The following is a 17,616-nucleotide window of genomic DNA, read 5'->3' as shown; positions in this document are numbered from 1 at the left end:
CACCCAAAGACACCCTAGGTATCAATGAGGTAGTCATGACAGGCCCCAGTACACCCTATTTTGACAGGCCCTAGTGAACGCACGCACACACACACACACACACACACACACACAATTAGGGTAGATATTTAGCAACAAGACTACCAAGATGTATGTATAACTTGTCTTGTAATGTATATCTAGCCGAATGTTAGGATTATTGAGGGCTAATGTTATAGCTTCTATCCTCCTAACGTTTCCTGCTGCACAGCTGTTGAAGCACGGGCTGAATTTCTGTGTTGCTGCTATGAAGGGGCAGGGGGGGTCAACTGTGTGTGTGTGTGTGTGTGTGTGTGTGTGTGGGGGGGGGGGGGGGCTGTTCGTGAAACCAAAACAGTCTAATTCATGGAGCTTTGCTACCCTCTCCTCCGGTTCTTTTCTCTCCTGTCGTACATGTTGGTGTCAGGGGAAGACTTTTTCTCTCTATCTGTGAAGGTAACTCATATATCCCACTGAGAATCTGCCTTTAAATGATACAACCGAGCCCCCACAACATGTGGAAACCAACATGAGATGAAACAGAAAGCGTGTTTCTGACACCTGCTGAAGGAGTCTCTTTCCATTGAGGGGAAAAAAGAGTAACCATCACAACCCTGAACCTCAAGAAACCTGTACAGAGTCCAAACAGAAGGATTAGTTTGACTGAGTGACTTTCATGAAGAGAGTCCTTTAGAGAGTGACGAGGGTCCTTCTTTGTTTTTAGTATGTTTTTGATGAAGCTGTGAGAGCCCCCAAAGTGACCTGATTCAAAGGCATTGAACTGTTATGAAGAAAAGATTTGATACCTTTATGAAATCTGATGCCTGTCATTAAGAGTTCAATCATTACTCGAGTCAAAACCACAACAACAGGACAGAAGAAGCTCCATGACAAAGCTTAATGCAATCTTAATAGGGAGTGACGTTGAGGATTGCAGGTGACAAATTTAGACTGCCAAAAATATTCAACCCAACGTTATGACTGACACACGGCGTCACTCAACCAGATTCTTACTCTCTGAACATATCAACCAAACCAAAGAAGTATGAAGTGCCAGGGACAGCCACACCTTACACAGGAAAGAAATAAACATTAGTCATACAGATTATTTACGTCTTTGTCCACAGCCTGATGTCATCTTACCTGCTCTGTGTGGATTTATAAGCTGCTGTGTGTTCAGTGGAGGACATCAACGAGCACACAGCAAAGGATACAGAACAGGTACAGTCAGAGAGCATCCCAACTTCAGTCAGTGCAGAAAAGACGAGTCAGCAGAACAAACTGTGAGTATTTACATGAAGATGATCTGTCCATTTCTAATCTGTTTCTCCTCTTTCTTCACTTACTATCACAAGGTGCTTCATAATGATCGTCATCCTCACTTTATGTTAACGTGGTGAACATTGTTTATCTGTGCTCGTTGTTTTTAGTCTGAAAACAGAGAGAGATTCTGATGAGCATTCTTTAATTGTAAAGTTATTACTTCTCTATAAATGTAAATGTAATGTAATGTAATCAAAGTCAGTTTCATTCACTGAAAAGTGAAGATGTCAAAATGAGGATAAAACTTAATGAGATCAAGCATGAATTAGTTTCCTTTAAATGATGAAAACTGTTTTTATTTAAAATAACTTTTTAAAGACTCTGCAAGACAGAAATGATTAAATAAAGAGAGTTATACAAATATATTCAATATTAGTATTTTTATCTGCAGTTTATAGTAATTATTGTGAATAAATGAAATAAAAAACTGGATCTGGTCCAAATGTATAAAGTTTTATTTTGAAAGTCAATTTAACAGAAATAAATGTTTTTATTTTGTAGAAGAGCAAAGAAGCTCCTCCGCCATGATGAGAATCTGTGTCTTCTTTCTTCTGTTAGTTGGTGAGTTTCAAAGAAAAAATATCATGAATGATGTTTCATTCAAATGCAGACAAGTTTGAATGTTAAATTGACTTTAAACTACAATGCCCAACAGCTTCAAGCAACGGACAGACAACAACCACAGCTGCTCCAACAACATCCACAGCTGCTCCAACAACAACCACAGCTGCTCCAACAACAACCACAGCTGCTCCAGCAACAACCACAGCTGCTCCAACAACAACCACAGCTGCACCAACAACAACCACAGATGCTCCAACAACAACCACAGCTGCTCCAACAACGACCACAGCTGCACCAACAACGACCACGGCTGCTCCAACAACAACCACAGCTGCTCCAACAACGACCACAGCTGCTCCAACAACCACAGCTGCTCCAACAACAACCACAGCTGCACCTACAACAACCACAGCTGCTCAAACAACAACCACAGCTGCCCCAACAACAACCACAGATGCTCCAACAACAACCACAGCTGCTCCAACAACAACCGCAGCTGCACCAACAACGACCACAGCTGCTCCAACAACAACCACAGCTGCTCCAACAACGACCACAGCTGCTCCAACAACGACCACGGCTGCTCCAACAACAACCACAGCTGCTCCAACAACGACCACAGCTGCTCCAACAACAACCACAGCTGCTCCAACAACAACCACAGCTGCACCTACAACAACCACAGCTGCTCAAACAACAACCACAGCTGCCCCAACAACAACCACAGATGCTCCAACAACAACCACAGCTGCTCCAACAACGACCGCAGCTGCACCAACAACGACCACAGCTGCTCCAACAACAACCACAGCTGCTCCAACAACGACCACAGCTGCTCCAACAACAACCACAGCTGCTCCAACAACAACCACAGCTGCACCTACAACAACCACAGCTGCTCCAACAACAACCACTTCTGCTGCAACAACAACCACAGCTGCTCCAACCACAACCACAGCTGCTCCAACAACAACCACAGCTGCTCCAACAACAACAACAGCTGCTGCAACAACAACCACAGCTGCTCCAACCACAACCACAGCTGCCCCAACAACAACCACAGCTGCTCCAACAACGATCACAGATGCTCCAACAACAACCACAGCTGCTCCAACAACGACCACAGCTGCACCAACAACGACCACAGCTGCTCCAACAACAACCACAGCTGCTCCAACAACGACCACAGCTGCTCCAACAACAACCACAGCTGCTCCAACAACAACCACAGCTGCACCTACAACAACCACAGCTGCTCAAACAACAACCACAGCTGCCCCAACAACAACCACAGATGCTCCAACAACAACCACAGCTGCTCCAACAACAACCACAGCTGCCCCAACCACAACCACTTCTGCTCCAACAACAACCACTTCTGCTGCAACAACAACCACAGCTGCTCCAACAACGACCACAGCTGCTCCAACCACAACTACAGCTGCTCCAACAACAACCACAGCTGCTACAACAACGACCACAGCTGCACCAACAACAACCACAGCTGCTTCAACCACAACCACAGCTGCCCCAACAACAACCACTTCTGCTCCAACAACAACCACTTCTGCTGCAACAACAACCACAGCTGCTCCAGCAACAACCACAGCTGCTCCAACAACAACCACAGCTGCACCAACAACAACCACAGATGCTCCAACAACAACCACAGCTGCTCCAACAACGACCACAGCTGCACCAACAACGACCACAGCTGCTCCAACAACAACCACAGCTGCTCCAACAACGACCACAGCTGCTCCAACAACAACCACAGCTGCTCCAACAACAACCACAGCTGCACCTACAACAACCACAGCTGCTCAAACAACAACCACAGCTGCTCCAACAACTACCACAGCTGCAGAAACAACAACCACAGCTACCCCAACAACAACCACAGTTGCCCTAACAACAACCACAGCTGCAACAACAACAACCACAGCTGCTCCAACATCAACCACAGCTGCCCCAACAACGACCACAGCTGCTCCAACAACAACCACAGCTGCTCCAAGAACAACCACAGCTGCCCCAACAACAACCACAGCTGCTCCGACCACAGCTACTCTAACAACAACAACCACAGCTGCTCCAACAACAACCACAGCTGCCCCAGCAACAACAACCACAGCTGCTCCAACAATAACCACAGCTGCTCCAACAACAACCACAGCTGCCCCAGCAACAAGCACAGCTGCCCCAGCAACTACCACAGCTGCTTCAACACCAACCACAGCTGCTTCAGGAGCCGCCAACAATGTGCCCGGAGCAACCACAGCTAAAGCAGCAACCAACAATGCAGCCGGAGCAACCACAGCTTCAGCAGCAACCAACAATGTTGCCGGAGCAACCACAGCTTCAGCAGCAACCAACAATGCAGCCGGAGCAACCACAGCTTCAGCAGCAACCAATAATGCAGCTGGAGCAACCACAGCTTCAGCAGCAACCAACGATGTGCCCGGAGCAACCACAGCTTCAGCAGCAACCAACAATGCAGCCGGAGCAACCACAGCTTCAGCAGCAACCAATAATGCAGCTGGAGCAACCACAGCTTCAGCAGCAACCAACAATGCCCAAGGTGCAACCACCACTGCATCAGGAGGAAACTTTATAGCCCAGGGAGCAATCACAACACCATCATCGGTGGCGGGTACTACAGCAGCTGCTCCTGGAGCAGCCACGACCAACACAGTAGCAACAACAACAACTGCTGCCTCCTCTGCAATCATCAACAAAACCAGCTTCCTTTTAGTCATAGCAGCTCTTACAACAATTATTTGGTATTAAGAACTGGACTTGATCAAGGGACTCATTACCAAACACTTGACTCCATAGAACGTCTTTCTTTTGACAAAGTCACTAATTTATTTAATCTAATTTATTCTTATTTATTATGTTAATACTTGTAAGTTTTAATATGTGGTATCTCAGGTCTATACAGAAAGGACATTACTTTTATGAGAACAGATTCTGTGTTATGCACTAATTAGAACCACAGACAAACTTGTATTATTTATTCACCTATTTATTGTTTACATGAAAGAATATCATGCGTGCATCTTTACTACCTCCTGTTAATGAGACACAGAGCCGTATGAGCCACAGAGAGTCATGAAACAAAGCAACATTGATGTCATTACTATTGCATTACTCTGATATGAAGTTTCTGTATGGACATATTGTGCTGCATACTGTGCAGAATGTTTTGTGCTCGACTTTTTAATATGGATTATTTATTAAACATTAAAGCTCAATGTTCAATGTATTCTATTTCCCCGTATTTTCTTTCACTGTGAATCTTTGAATTGAATTTTTTTTAAACCCAATGGTTTTTATATTTCCAGATTTTGAATCATGCACTGATTTACTCCTCTGATTTACCTTATCTATCATTTATTTATTCCTAATGCAACTATCTGCAATTGACTTGACATTGATCAATATGAATCTGATAAAGCGAAAAGACAAACATGAACAGATTCTCTGTCAGATGAACTTCTTCTGTATTAAACTTAAAAGGAAGTCACTGGATGGAAACACGATGTAGCACACTGATAAATGTTCTGTTCCTGTTTTGGCTGATGACTTATTAAAAATTAAAGTTTGAAAAACAAAGAAACTTAATTCTTTAATGATAATGTCTAATCATTAAAGTCTAATAATGACATTGTGATTTTCCCGTAGAGTGCAGGAAGTGATGTTCTGTGGGAAGGTGTTAGGACCACAAACCTGACCATGACGTTCCCTAATTTCATGCAAATGAATGCTCTGCTGGATGTTTACTATACTTAGTTGCCTTCAGAAAAGCTGAGTGTCCCCAACAATCGAATATAAAACGCAATTTAATCTCATGTAATCCAAAAAAAGGAAAAATACACCCACCGTCAGGGGGTTGTCTAGAGGGTTGGCCAGGGATTGCATGGGCCGCCCTAGGATTGGCCATACCAAAAATCCTAAACTGTCATTGCTATTTGCCCTGTCAGAGGCGGGACTCATAATTAAACCAACTATTAGCTCTTTCTTGCAGAGGGCTGCTTGTACTTTTATATCAATGGAGCATATTTTCTTCAGTCAATTAATGTCTTGTTGAAAGTTAGACTATGTGGGAGTTTGGATGCACATCTTTACGTACTTTAAATTGTGACTTTGAACATTAATCTTCTTTTTTTGTATCATTAAAATATTAGGCTAATGTTGCCATTATCTTCTGTTACAAAGTAGATATCATTGATCAAGTCAGACGGTAAATCATTTATCATTTATCATCATTTATGTGTGTGTGTTTGTACACACATCACACTTCAGGCCACCCCTGCAGAGGTCAGAGCCCCAGTTGGGCCATTCCAGTCTGGACTTGCCACTGCTCTCCTTAAAATGTCAATTAATAGCCAGAGTCTCCATTCTCAGAACGTGTCAACTTGCGACGGCAAACGTGACGTAGCAGTAAATAAACATGATGGTCGAGCTAACCAACTCCTCTCCTCGTCAGTTGGATTGGGGTTTGTTTTACAGACACGTTGTATGAACACTAGTGTTGTTGCCACAAATCAACAAGTTGGTCCTCCATTTCCTCGCCATGGTGATGTTTGTCGTGCTTCCTGCTTCAGTCAGCTTTCTTCCTGATTGGCTATTGGCTATCGTTCCGTTCCTCAGCTACACGAACAGAAACTACACCTGCCCCAACCACAGCTGCCCCAACAACAACCAAAGCTGCACCAACGACAACCACAGCTGCACCAACAACAACCAAAGCTGCATCAACAACAACCACAGCTGCACCAACAACAACCACCTCTGCCCCAACAACAACCACAGCTGCTCCAACAACAACCACAGCTGCCCCAACAACAACCAAAGCTGCACCAACGACAACCACCGCTGCACCAACAACAACCACAGCTGCACCAACGACAACCACAGCTTCTGCAATAACATCAACAGCTGATGCAACAACTACCACATAATCTGTAACAACAAGAACTGCTGCCACTACAACTACCACATCTGCCCCAAAAACCATTCAAGCCCTAACGACAACCACTGCTGCAGCAACAACCACTGCTGCCCCAACAACAACCACAGCTGCTCCGACAATAACCACAACCACCCCAACAACAACCACAGCAGCCCCAACAACAACAACAGCTGCTCCAACAACAACCACAGCTGCTCCAACAACTACCACAGCTGCCCCAACAACTACCACAGCTGCACCAGCAGAAACCACAGCTGCTGCAACAACAACCACAGTTACCCAAACAACAACCACAGCTTCTGCAACAACAACCACATCTCTTACAAGAACAACCACAGCTACGGCAACAAGTACCACTTTTACTCCAACAACTACCAAAGCTGCAGCAGCAACAACAACAACAGCTGACACAACAACAACCAATGATGCTGCCACAACAACCACAGCTTCTGCAACAACAACTAAGCTGCCGCTACATTTATCACACCTTCTGAAAATACCAAAAACTGAGCAACAACAACCACAGTTGCTGAAACAAAAACCATAGCTGCCCCAACTACAGCTGCTGAAACGATCACATATGGCCAAATAACAACCACACCATCTGGAACATCTAGCACTGCTCCAATAAAAAGCAAAGCTGCACCAAAAACAATAACAGCAATCAAAACAAGAACTACAGCTGCTGTAACAACTCCAGCTGTATCAACAACAACCACAGCTGCTGCTGTAACAAGAACCAAAGCTGCCGCAACAACTCCAGCTGTATCAACAACAACCACAGCTGCGTCACTGTTATCCACAGCTGCTGCAATAACATCCCAATCTGCCCGAACAACAACTGCAGCTGCTGCACAGCTAATGAAAGAACAACCACAGCTGCCCCAACAACAATTGTTCCTGCTCAAATACCAAAAACAACTACTGCTCCAAAAACCACAGTTGCTGAAACAACCACAACCCCAGCAACCAAAAATGCCCCAAATAACCATAGCTGCTGCACAAACAACTATCACTACTTCTTTATCAACAACTGCTATTGGAACTACCGCAACTACTGTAACCACCACAGCTGCATCACCAACAAACACAGCTACCAAAAGAACATTCTCAACCACCCAAACAACAACTGTTTCAACAGTTTCCACATTTGCATCAGCATCAACCATCACAGCTGTCTTTACAACAACCATATCAGCTGCAATGACAACCAAAACTGACACTGCTTCAACAGAAGAAGCTGCAACAACGACCTCAGCTACACGAACAGAAACTACACCTGCCCCAACAACTGCTGCCCCAACAACAACAACTACTGGTTCATGAACAACAACTACAGTGACACCACCAACAACAACTGCAACAACAGCCAAAGCTGCATCAACAATGACCACTGTTGATGCAGCATCAGACACAGTTGCACCTGGTTCAACCACAACAGCCCAAACAGTGGCATCAAGAGCAACTACATCAACAGCAGCACCTGAACCAACACTAGCCCAAAGAACAACAACAGTATCCCAGGGTGAAGCCAAAATGACAACTTTATTGTCCATGAGAGTATCAACATTATCCAAAGAGACAACCACAGCCCCTCCCACCGTAGCATCAAAAGCAACCACATTGGGCATAAGACCAACAACAGGGGCTCCAGATACATCCACAGTGACCCCAGTGGAACTACAAGGACGACAACACTAGCATCGGTAGTGGAGGAAACAGTAGCAACCGCTACAGCAGCTCCACCTGCAGCTTCAGCCCCAAATACAACAAATATAATGGTTGCCTCATCTGCAGTAATCAATCCAACAAGCCTTCTCTTAGTCAACTTAGTTGTGAGTGCATGTTTTTGGAATTAGGAACCGGCCTGGAAGAAGAGACTTAAGAGACTAATAACTTTTAGACACTCTACCAGCTGTACTTTTTTTTTAGTTTGAAGAATAACTTCATCTTGATTTATCCCATTTATGTATGAGATTTGAACGTATTCTTCCACTGATATTGTAAGCGCTAACATGCTCCTTCATTATATCTGTTACACTATCTTCAATAGATGTAAGTTTAAAGCACTTAACTCACAGTCAAACACAGAAGTAATGAATTATATTATTCTGATTAAAGATGGATGTGAATACACTTTTCTCTCACTGCTGTTGGTCTGGTAAACTTGAAAATTGTCTTTCATCTTTCCCTTCCACATAACTCTCCTGCATTCATACGCTGTTTGCTCTGTACAATCAGCAAGATCAGTCAGGCTAAGCGCCCAACATTAAGTCCCTTTCATGCAGAGTTCAAATATATACAAAGGATTACCTTAAAATAATTCAACTGAGCTATGTGGCTCATCAACAAACAGAGATATGGCTTTGGTAATGTCTGCACACATTTGATTTCATGTGCAGTCTGACAGGATCTTCAACGTTATAATACAAATGGTTTTGACAGGAGAGACTTGAGTGTTTACCCTGTAATTACGGACCGCTATGTTTTGTTCTATGTTATGCGTTTTGTTTTGTTAGTTAATCAGGATGTGTCAACAGCTCAAAAGATACTTCCCTTCACTTGGAGAAGTGTAAAGTTGGGCTACCGGCCAAGAAAGACAAGTGATATGTGTTTGTTGAAGAGCCAAGAATGTTACAGAGTGTTTCCTCTCTTAATGAAGCATTTTAAAAACCTTCAGTAGTTTCTCAGGGGCTGCTCCACTAACCCGGATTAAAACAATTGTTTAATTATGTCAATTTAATGGGCGCTGTCCTATATCCATTTTAAAGAGATAAACAACGGCGTCATTGTCACCAACTGATTAAGAGGTCACAGAATATTCACCATTTACAAGTTGTTTATTAGCATGCTAATTAGCGTGCTTATTAGCATGCTACTTAGCATGGCTACTTATTGAGCAGTGCAGTTTGTGAATGAATGAATGGATGAATGAAACCTTTGCTTAGTTTGGACCTAATTAGGTAGAACTCAGCAAAGCAGAATTCATTTTCAACATCTTCCTTACTTATTATAATGAGCAGTAATCAGAACGGTCAACTTTATATGGCTTGTTAGCTAAAGACTATGTAGGTAGTAGGTCATGGTCATGTAGAATAAGGTACTAATAAGCATCCAGTATGATGCTGGGGCTCAGTTGGTAGAGTTGTCGTCTCTCAGCAAGGGTTGGTCCATTTGATCCCCAGCTCCTGCAGCCACATGTCCGATGTGTACTTGAGTGAGACTCTTAACCCTGGATTACTCCCGTTGCTTAGTCTGTGGCGTAAAAATGGGATTAGTTACTTCTGATGGTCATTTTATGTAGCAGCCTCTACCATCAGGGTGTGAATGTGTAGGTGTGACCTGCGGTCTGGTTAATGGTAAATATTGTGACCTTAGTTCAAAGTGTTATCCGTTTTTTTCATGACGTTATGGGCTGTCCAGTGTGGCTGTTGTTGTCTTTTGTCCCTTTTATTTTATCATGCTCTTGTTGCAAGACAAATTCCTCGAGGGGCAATAAAGGTTTCATTCATTCACAAACTGTACTACACAAACATTAGAGAATGAGAAAACTATTGGATGGGTTAAAAATGTAAACTAGGCTGAATATTTCTGAACCACATGTTTGAACGAACATTAAAGAACTCTGGAAAAAACCTCCACAACTACCCTTAGTACTGTTATAACGCATTTAAGAATTAAAGGTCAACACCTATTTCCCTATTAGAGAAACAGATGCTACATTGTCTGACTTAATTATAATGTGGGAGGCACAATCTTAGCATGCTAGGCCCAATGCATGCTGGGATGACATGCATGTTCTGTAAGCATTCTCTCCTATTCAGTCTTTTATTATTCCCATTAGGTGTGACCAACAGACAGTCATGAGTCAGCGTTCTGCTTTAGAACAGATCACCTGTCAGCTGAATGTTTACATCGTCATGGTTTTAAAATCATGGAATCATCTGTCATAATTCAGTCTGACATGTAATAAAGTATGTTTGTTAGTGCGTAGGGAAGTTCAGTAGTCAGAGAACTCTCCCAAAAACACTGCAGCTTAGCACAACGGTTAATTTCCACAGTACAGACGAACATTGCAAGATCAACTCGAGACCAGAACACTGACGTCTTTCTACAAACAATAATATTATGTCACTCATATAATGACATAAACACACACTGACAAAAGGTAGACTGTACAAAAAGAGGTGGAGTGAGTCATGCATATCTCTGCATTCCTAACAAAGGCCAGCAGGGGGCACTGATTGCAAGAACATTTATTTTATAGAAGTCTCTTTTTTTTGGACCAGGCTGTAAACATTTTTACATACTGATCAAGATAAGCAGCAATGCGAATAAAATATTCCTTCTGCATTTGGCCACAAGTTCCTTTTTCATCAGTATTCATTCCATCTACAAAGGGAACCTGGTCAGGTGACTTGTGGTCTCACACCTTTTTGGTGTTCATGCTCTACATCACATGAGCCGTTTTCATATGCACTCCGGATAATATGTAGATAATTACAGGAGGACTGCTCACAGTAAGAGACTATCCCTGTTAGAGGCGAGGGGGATCGGGGGATTTCCTGAGGTAAGATGTGATGTAAAAAAACAACAACGCGGAAGTAGCGGCCGAAGCAACAGAGTCCGCTACACGACGTTATAATGAGATTATTTGCCTTTATATCTATACTATGTGTAGTCCAATGGGATGACAACATCCACAAAAGAGTGGAGAACAACATACTGACGAACAGAAAACATAATGCAGCTGTTTAATTACAAGCACAGAGATCGTAGTGATCGCGTGCAGACACTTTATTCACCGTGCAGCAGTCACTGTATATAAACGTCACTGGGGTCCCACTGGCTTGAGGTGAATCCTCTGGAGAATATCCTGCTGCATTCTCACATCAGCTCACTCGGACTTTCTGCGGAAGAAATACTAGGGGTCTGGCTGAAGAAACTCCAGGTGAAGTCAGCACAAAAAAATCGGCTGTTTGCGTTCACATATAGCCTAAAGCCCCTCCGGGTAGTCTCTGGAGTTTTTCAGGAGATTTCCGTATGTGTGTAAAGGGTTTCTTACATCTGGCCTAAGTTTAGTTTTAGCTTCTCGTTAAGTTTGTCAGGGACTGTGTACAAAATAAACATTCATCTCAATTAATGAGAGACCAGATTTAGCTCCGCTGGATTCCATCTGCAGTCCCTGGAGGGGAAACAATACAAGATATGTTTAAGAGCTAATAAAACCAGCTAATACCATAGCCACATTACCTAAAATACAACCTACCAACCTCCCAAGCCCTCCTACACATCCAAAAAGAACATGCTACCGTATGTACCTCCCCTTTCACATTTTGCAAGTTTTTAAATCTGTGGGGAGCTTGTTCCCCTCCTTTATGGCCTTTCCTCTGTGTTTTGCAATCAGCTGATTCCCCTCACAGGGTATCCAACTCCTCACATGCAGCCCATTCCCCTAAACCAGGGGTCTCCAACATTTCTTCATCTGAGAGCTACTTTGAAAAAATGAAAGTGGCCCAGAGCTACTTGCATCAAATTGCTTGCATTTATTTACATAGCACACATCAGCTGAATTGAGCTACTGTTTGTACACGTGTAAAATTGCAATAAGCAAATGCTTATCAATGATCATAAATTCACATCAAGGTCCAAAAAGAAAACATGAATATTTTACACTTCTTTTTGTGCCACATAGTAAGCCATGTTGCTGAAAATTCACATCAATGTCCAAGAAAACATGACTACTTTACACTTGTTTTTATGGGCCAAATATATGAATAGTGGGAAGAGCTGCATTTATTGTCGTCAGATTTTATTTAATTTTTTTAACAGTCGGTCAACCGATAGGCGAGCTACTGAAGACCTGCCCACAAGCTACTGGTAGTTCCCGAGCTACCTGTTGGAGACCCCTGCCCTAAACAGTCCCTCATAATAGGGGTTGCACACAGGGGCGTGTCCAGACTTTTTTGACTGGGGGGGGCAACTGGGGCACTGGCTAATGCAATGGTGGCATGATGTTTGTGCACAGCAGAATAAGCTGTTTGGCATTGGCAGAGAAGATATGGAAGTTTTTCATGGGCGCAACCCACATACTCAGCTCTGCTGCTTATCCCACAAATGCATGTTCCTTACAAACGTGGCACCATTTAAAAGGGAAATAAACTGACTTTCCAACGGTATAAGATTTATTGACAAGAAGCTTTGTTACAACAAAGAAATAAACTAATTTCCTTTTTTTTAAACAGATGTTAAGGGGTAACTTTAGATGTTCTCAAATGGGAAACTTAAAACAGATGTTTAGGGGTAACTTAAGATGTTCACAAATGGATAACTTAAAACAGATGTTTACGGGTAATTCACAATGTTTTCAAATGGGAACTTTTAACAGATGTTAAGGGGTAATGTAAGATGTTTTCAAACAGGTAACTTAAAATAGATTTTTTCTATCCTCACATCCAGATAAATCTCTGATGCTTTTGAACTTCAACCAGCATTATATTTTTCTTGACTGACAATCAAATCAGCTCAGAAACGTTCACCCATTCATTCTGTCAAACAATCAAACAATATTATGGATGATGGGAAGTCGAAACTATCATCCCCTTTTTTATTTCCACCTTCTTTATAATGACTTCTGACTTCAGATTACGGTAAGTAGTACACAGGTACAAGTTTCAGGAAGGAAGTGCAGCAGGAATATTTAATGACCTCAACAGTTGAAAATAGCAACAAAGAAAGGACATTAAAGTCTATTGAAATGTCATGTCAGAAGAATGTCACTTTACATGTGTGACATCTTAGCCTACTGATTAGTTCGTCATGTTTTAGTTGTTTTTGTGCAGGGAGGTTATAATTAAGATTCCTCACACACCTTAATGATGAGAATTACCATTGCTCACCGTGTCCATGTCACGTACCCTGTGTATAAAAAAGAGAAGCTCAAATCTGAGGGCACCACAGCTTCATCCACTCCAGCGGACCACATCCAAGAAGAGAATCAACACCTGTAAGTACCTGTTTCATTTATCCAATATTCATGTACCTACTAAATTGAGCAATGCTTTTTTCAATGTTCGCATTTATTCATTATGGCTGCTTTGGATCTTTAATAAAAGTGCGTCTAAAGCGGGATAACTGGAATTTTCATGGTCACATGATTATTTCTCTTTTACTTTTTTAGGCTGCAAATGTTTCAAACCAAATAGAAGATTTTCTTTTGGAGATTTTTATTATAATTTAGTATTTTTACAAGACTGTTTTAAAATATTTTCAGTGAAGCACTCTTACGTGTCTTCTATGGGTGGACATTTTTATACAAATTAAAGTGTGTCACAAGTTTTAACACATTTTACAGTTACAGATACATTTACAGTATCCTGTCATTAAACCAGCAATTGTTGCTTTGTTTATTCACCTATTAAAACCCATTAAAAGTTGTCCAAGCCAAGAGAGTTCTCAGGCTATTATGACATTGTTCAAAGAACTTGTTGTTGTATGGACATTTCAGACTCAATTCTTCCCAGGACAGTAGACGTGAAAATATAACGCAACTTTCAGTCATTACTCTTAAAGTAAGCTAAAATGTATTCATATTAATTTGTTGTTTTTTTCTGTTGACAGCTGATTTTTCAGTTTCAATTCAATTTCATTTCATGCACCAGTCTTTCTTCTCCTGAAATCACAATAAAGTTAATGGTGTTCTCTGTGCCAAACGATACATACATTTCTGTTCAAACCTTTAACTGTGTCATGCCTCTGAGGGAGAATATAATTTCTTATATAAACAACCTTTCAGTATAGATTAATGGAGATATTTATGGGACCACAGAGATACAAACTATGACAAGAAACAACAAAGTGATAGAGATCATTCATTCTGAAAGCATGATTATGTTTGACATCATCACATTACAGTATTCACACTATTCAAAGACTTTAAAAACAGATGTATCTTTTGCATACGTTACATTTAAGATACAAATACATTTATCGAGTCAATCTAACAAAATGAATTGTTTTTATTTTGTAGAAGAGCAAAGAACCTCCTCCACCATGATGATGAGAATCTGTATCTTCTTTCTTCTGTTAGTTGGTGAGTTTCAAAAAGCTATTAAAAAATATGATGAATGATGTTTCTTTCAAATGCAGACAAGTTAGAATGTTAAATTGACTTTAAACTACAATGCCCAACAGCTTCAAGCAACGGACAGACAACAACAACAGCTGCTGCAACAACAACCACAGCTGCTCCAACCACAACCACAGCTGCTCCAACAACGACCACAGCTGCCCCCACAACGACCACAGCTGCCCCAACAACCACCACAGCTGCCCCCACAACGACCACAGCTGCCCCAACAACGACCACAGCTGCCCCAACAACCACCACAGCTGCCCCAACAACAACCACAGCTGCCCCAACAACGACCACAGCTGCCCCAACAACGACCACAGCTGCCCCAACAACAACCACAGCTGCCCCCACTACGACCACAGCTGCCCCAACAACAACCACAGCTGCCCCCACTACGACCACAGCTGCCCCAACAACGACCACAGCTGCCCCCACTACGACCACAGCTGCCCCAACAACGACCACAGCTGCCCCCACTACGACCACAGCTGCCCCAACAACGACCACAGCTGCCCCAACAACAACCACAGCTGCACCAACAACAACCACAGCTGCCCCAACAACAACCACAGCTGCCCCCACTACGACCACAGCTGCCCCAACAACAACCACAGCTGCCCCCACTACGACCACAGCTGCCCCCACTACGACCACAGCTGCCCCAACAACAACCACAGCTGCCCCAACAACAACCACAGCTGCCCTGACCAACGCTGGTGGAACCACAGCTGCCCCGACCAACGCTGGTGGAACCACAGCTGCCCCGACCAACGCTGGTGGAACCACAGCTGCCCCGACCAACGCTGGTGGAACCACAGCTGCCCCAACCAACGCTGGTGGAACCACAGCTGCCCCGACCAACGCCGGTGCAGCCAATGCTGCTACAACCACAACCACAGCTTCACCTGCGGCCTCGTCTGCCCTCATCAATAAATTCAGTGTGATCTCACTCTTTGTTGCTGTGATGACACATGTTGTGCAATCGCGCTGTTGAAGGGGTGTGAAGAATGAAACAATCTAAGAATTCATATGAAGGTTATAAATGCTGTAAATAAGATATTTATATTTGTGTTGTGCTGTGTGTGTCTGCACTGATGACATCTGACACGTCAGCTTGTCATTCTTGTCCCTACTGGAGGTTTGTATAATCCAAACCTCAGTGAAGGTAGCACTCTGTGATATATTTGCTTGACTTCAACATTTCGTCTCTAATTGCACTCTTTTTTAGAAGATGACTCACAATACAATACTTTTTTTTCAATGTTGGCTAAATTATTTTTCAGTAATTATTTTTTAAGATTGTAGACCTTAAAGAACTGCATGTTGAATGCTGCGTTGCTATCACTCACATCACAAATAAATCAGAATAAAAAACATCATAATCAGCACCACTTGTTTTTTCAGTCATTGTTGCTAACAGATGAACATTTGTGTGCTTTGTGTGTTTGTCTCCCCTGAGGGTCAACATTTCTAACCTGAACCAGGAAATACAAATATCTCAGTAAAACTACAAACAGCTTCAGGACAAATAGTTTGATGTTCATTTAACTTAAAGGACCAATCAGTCAGTAAGATATGTAGTTAGTGAAATGATAAAGTGACCTTACTATATGATCAGACATTAAGGAAACATGCTATGTTGAAGTGCTGGCTTCTCTGACAACAATGCAGCAGCCAGTATGTCCTCCTTCTAACTTTTGATTCTGGTCCTGAATGCTCTGGATTTGTTTGGACCAGAGACGGTAGACGGTTTTAAGGCACCCTCACACGGCCGTTTTGGATGCCCCTCGGTTTGCCAGATATGAGACCAGTTATCAGGTCAACAGGTGTTGCAGCGATGGAAGCGGGCAAGAGAACTGGTTCAGATAGAAGTGATTGTACCCGACTTAAAAAGCCTCTGCATGTTTCTAATAAGCTCCACGAGCAGAAACGTGCTCAAACTAGGATCAATATTGGAGATGCTTTTGAAAAATGGAGAGAGGTTAGAACGCAGAAAGGTTAACAGACTGATGCAGAGCTGGCTAAACACTGAAGCTTCAGGGTCTGAGACGGGGAATGCATCCCTCATACTGTTTAATGAACAATCATTCAAGCCTCACATACAAAAAAACACTGTACTTTATAACGTCACATTGCACATTTGAATATTTGAACATGGGGCTTGATTCACTATTGAGGCCAGCCTCTGGTGGCCGTCTTAAGAACAGTGGTTTGGGGCTTCATTGGCTTTATATTAAAGCACCAATAAAAATGACCCATGGTTTGCCCCTACAGTAGAGAGAGCCGAAACTTTTCTGTCCATGGACGTCTGCTAAGGCCAGTCCAAAACATAAGATTTTATTATGTATTCTGAATGAAACTCCTGGTGCTTGCTTTCTGCAGACCTGGGGTGCAGACAGTCAGGAAATGGGACACACCTGGGCCCGGTGAGCCTCGTGCTTAAATCAGAGCAGCTGTCAGTCTTTGGGAGACCTCTAGAGAGAGACTTGTCTGACCCACACATCTTTGCTTTTTGATCCACACACCCACACCTTACACAACTGACTTTACAGATTCTTTAAATCTACAAGTTTTGTAAGTTTTGATCATTTCCCTTGTA

General features: G+C 42.7%; 2 protein-coding genes across 9 annotated transcripts in view; both read left to right on the top strand.

Moving 5' to 3' along the window:
- Positions 1 to 17,616, top strand: part of LOC132990790 (uncharacterized) — a 527,599-nt gene that overhangs the window by 475,172 nt on the left and 34,811 nt on the right. The window lies entirely within an intron of this gene.
- Positions 36 to 4,326, top strand: LOC132991474 (probable cyclin-dependent serine/threonine-protein kinase DDB_G0292550). Its single transcript, XM_061060259.1, has 4 exons — positions 36 to 48; positions 1,199 to 1,301; positions 1,843 to 1,902; positions 1,997 to 4,326. The coding sequence occupies exons 1-4, from the start codon at positions 36 to 38 to the stop codon at positions 4,188 to 4,190; spliced, it is 2,370 nt and encodes a 789-aa protein (XP_060916242.1). The 3' UTR covers positions 4,191 to 4,326.

The sequence above is a fragment of the Labrus mixtus genome, chromosome 16, assembly GCF_963584025.1.
Source record: "Labrus mixtus chromosome 16, fLabMix1.1, whole genome shotgun sequence".
NCBI lineage: Eukaryota > Metazoa > Chordata > Actinopteri > Labriformes > Labridae > Labrus > Labrus mixtus.
Note: the sequence above shows the minus strand (reverse complement) of the source record. Positions and strands in the feature narration are given on the sequence as shown.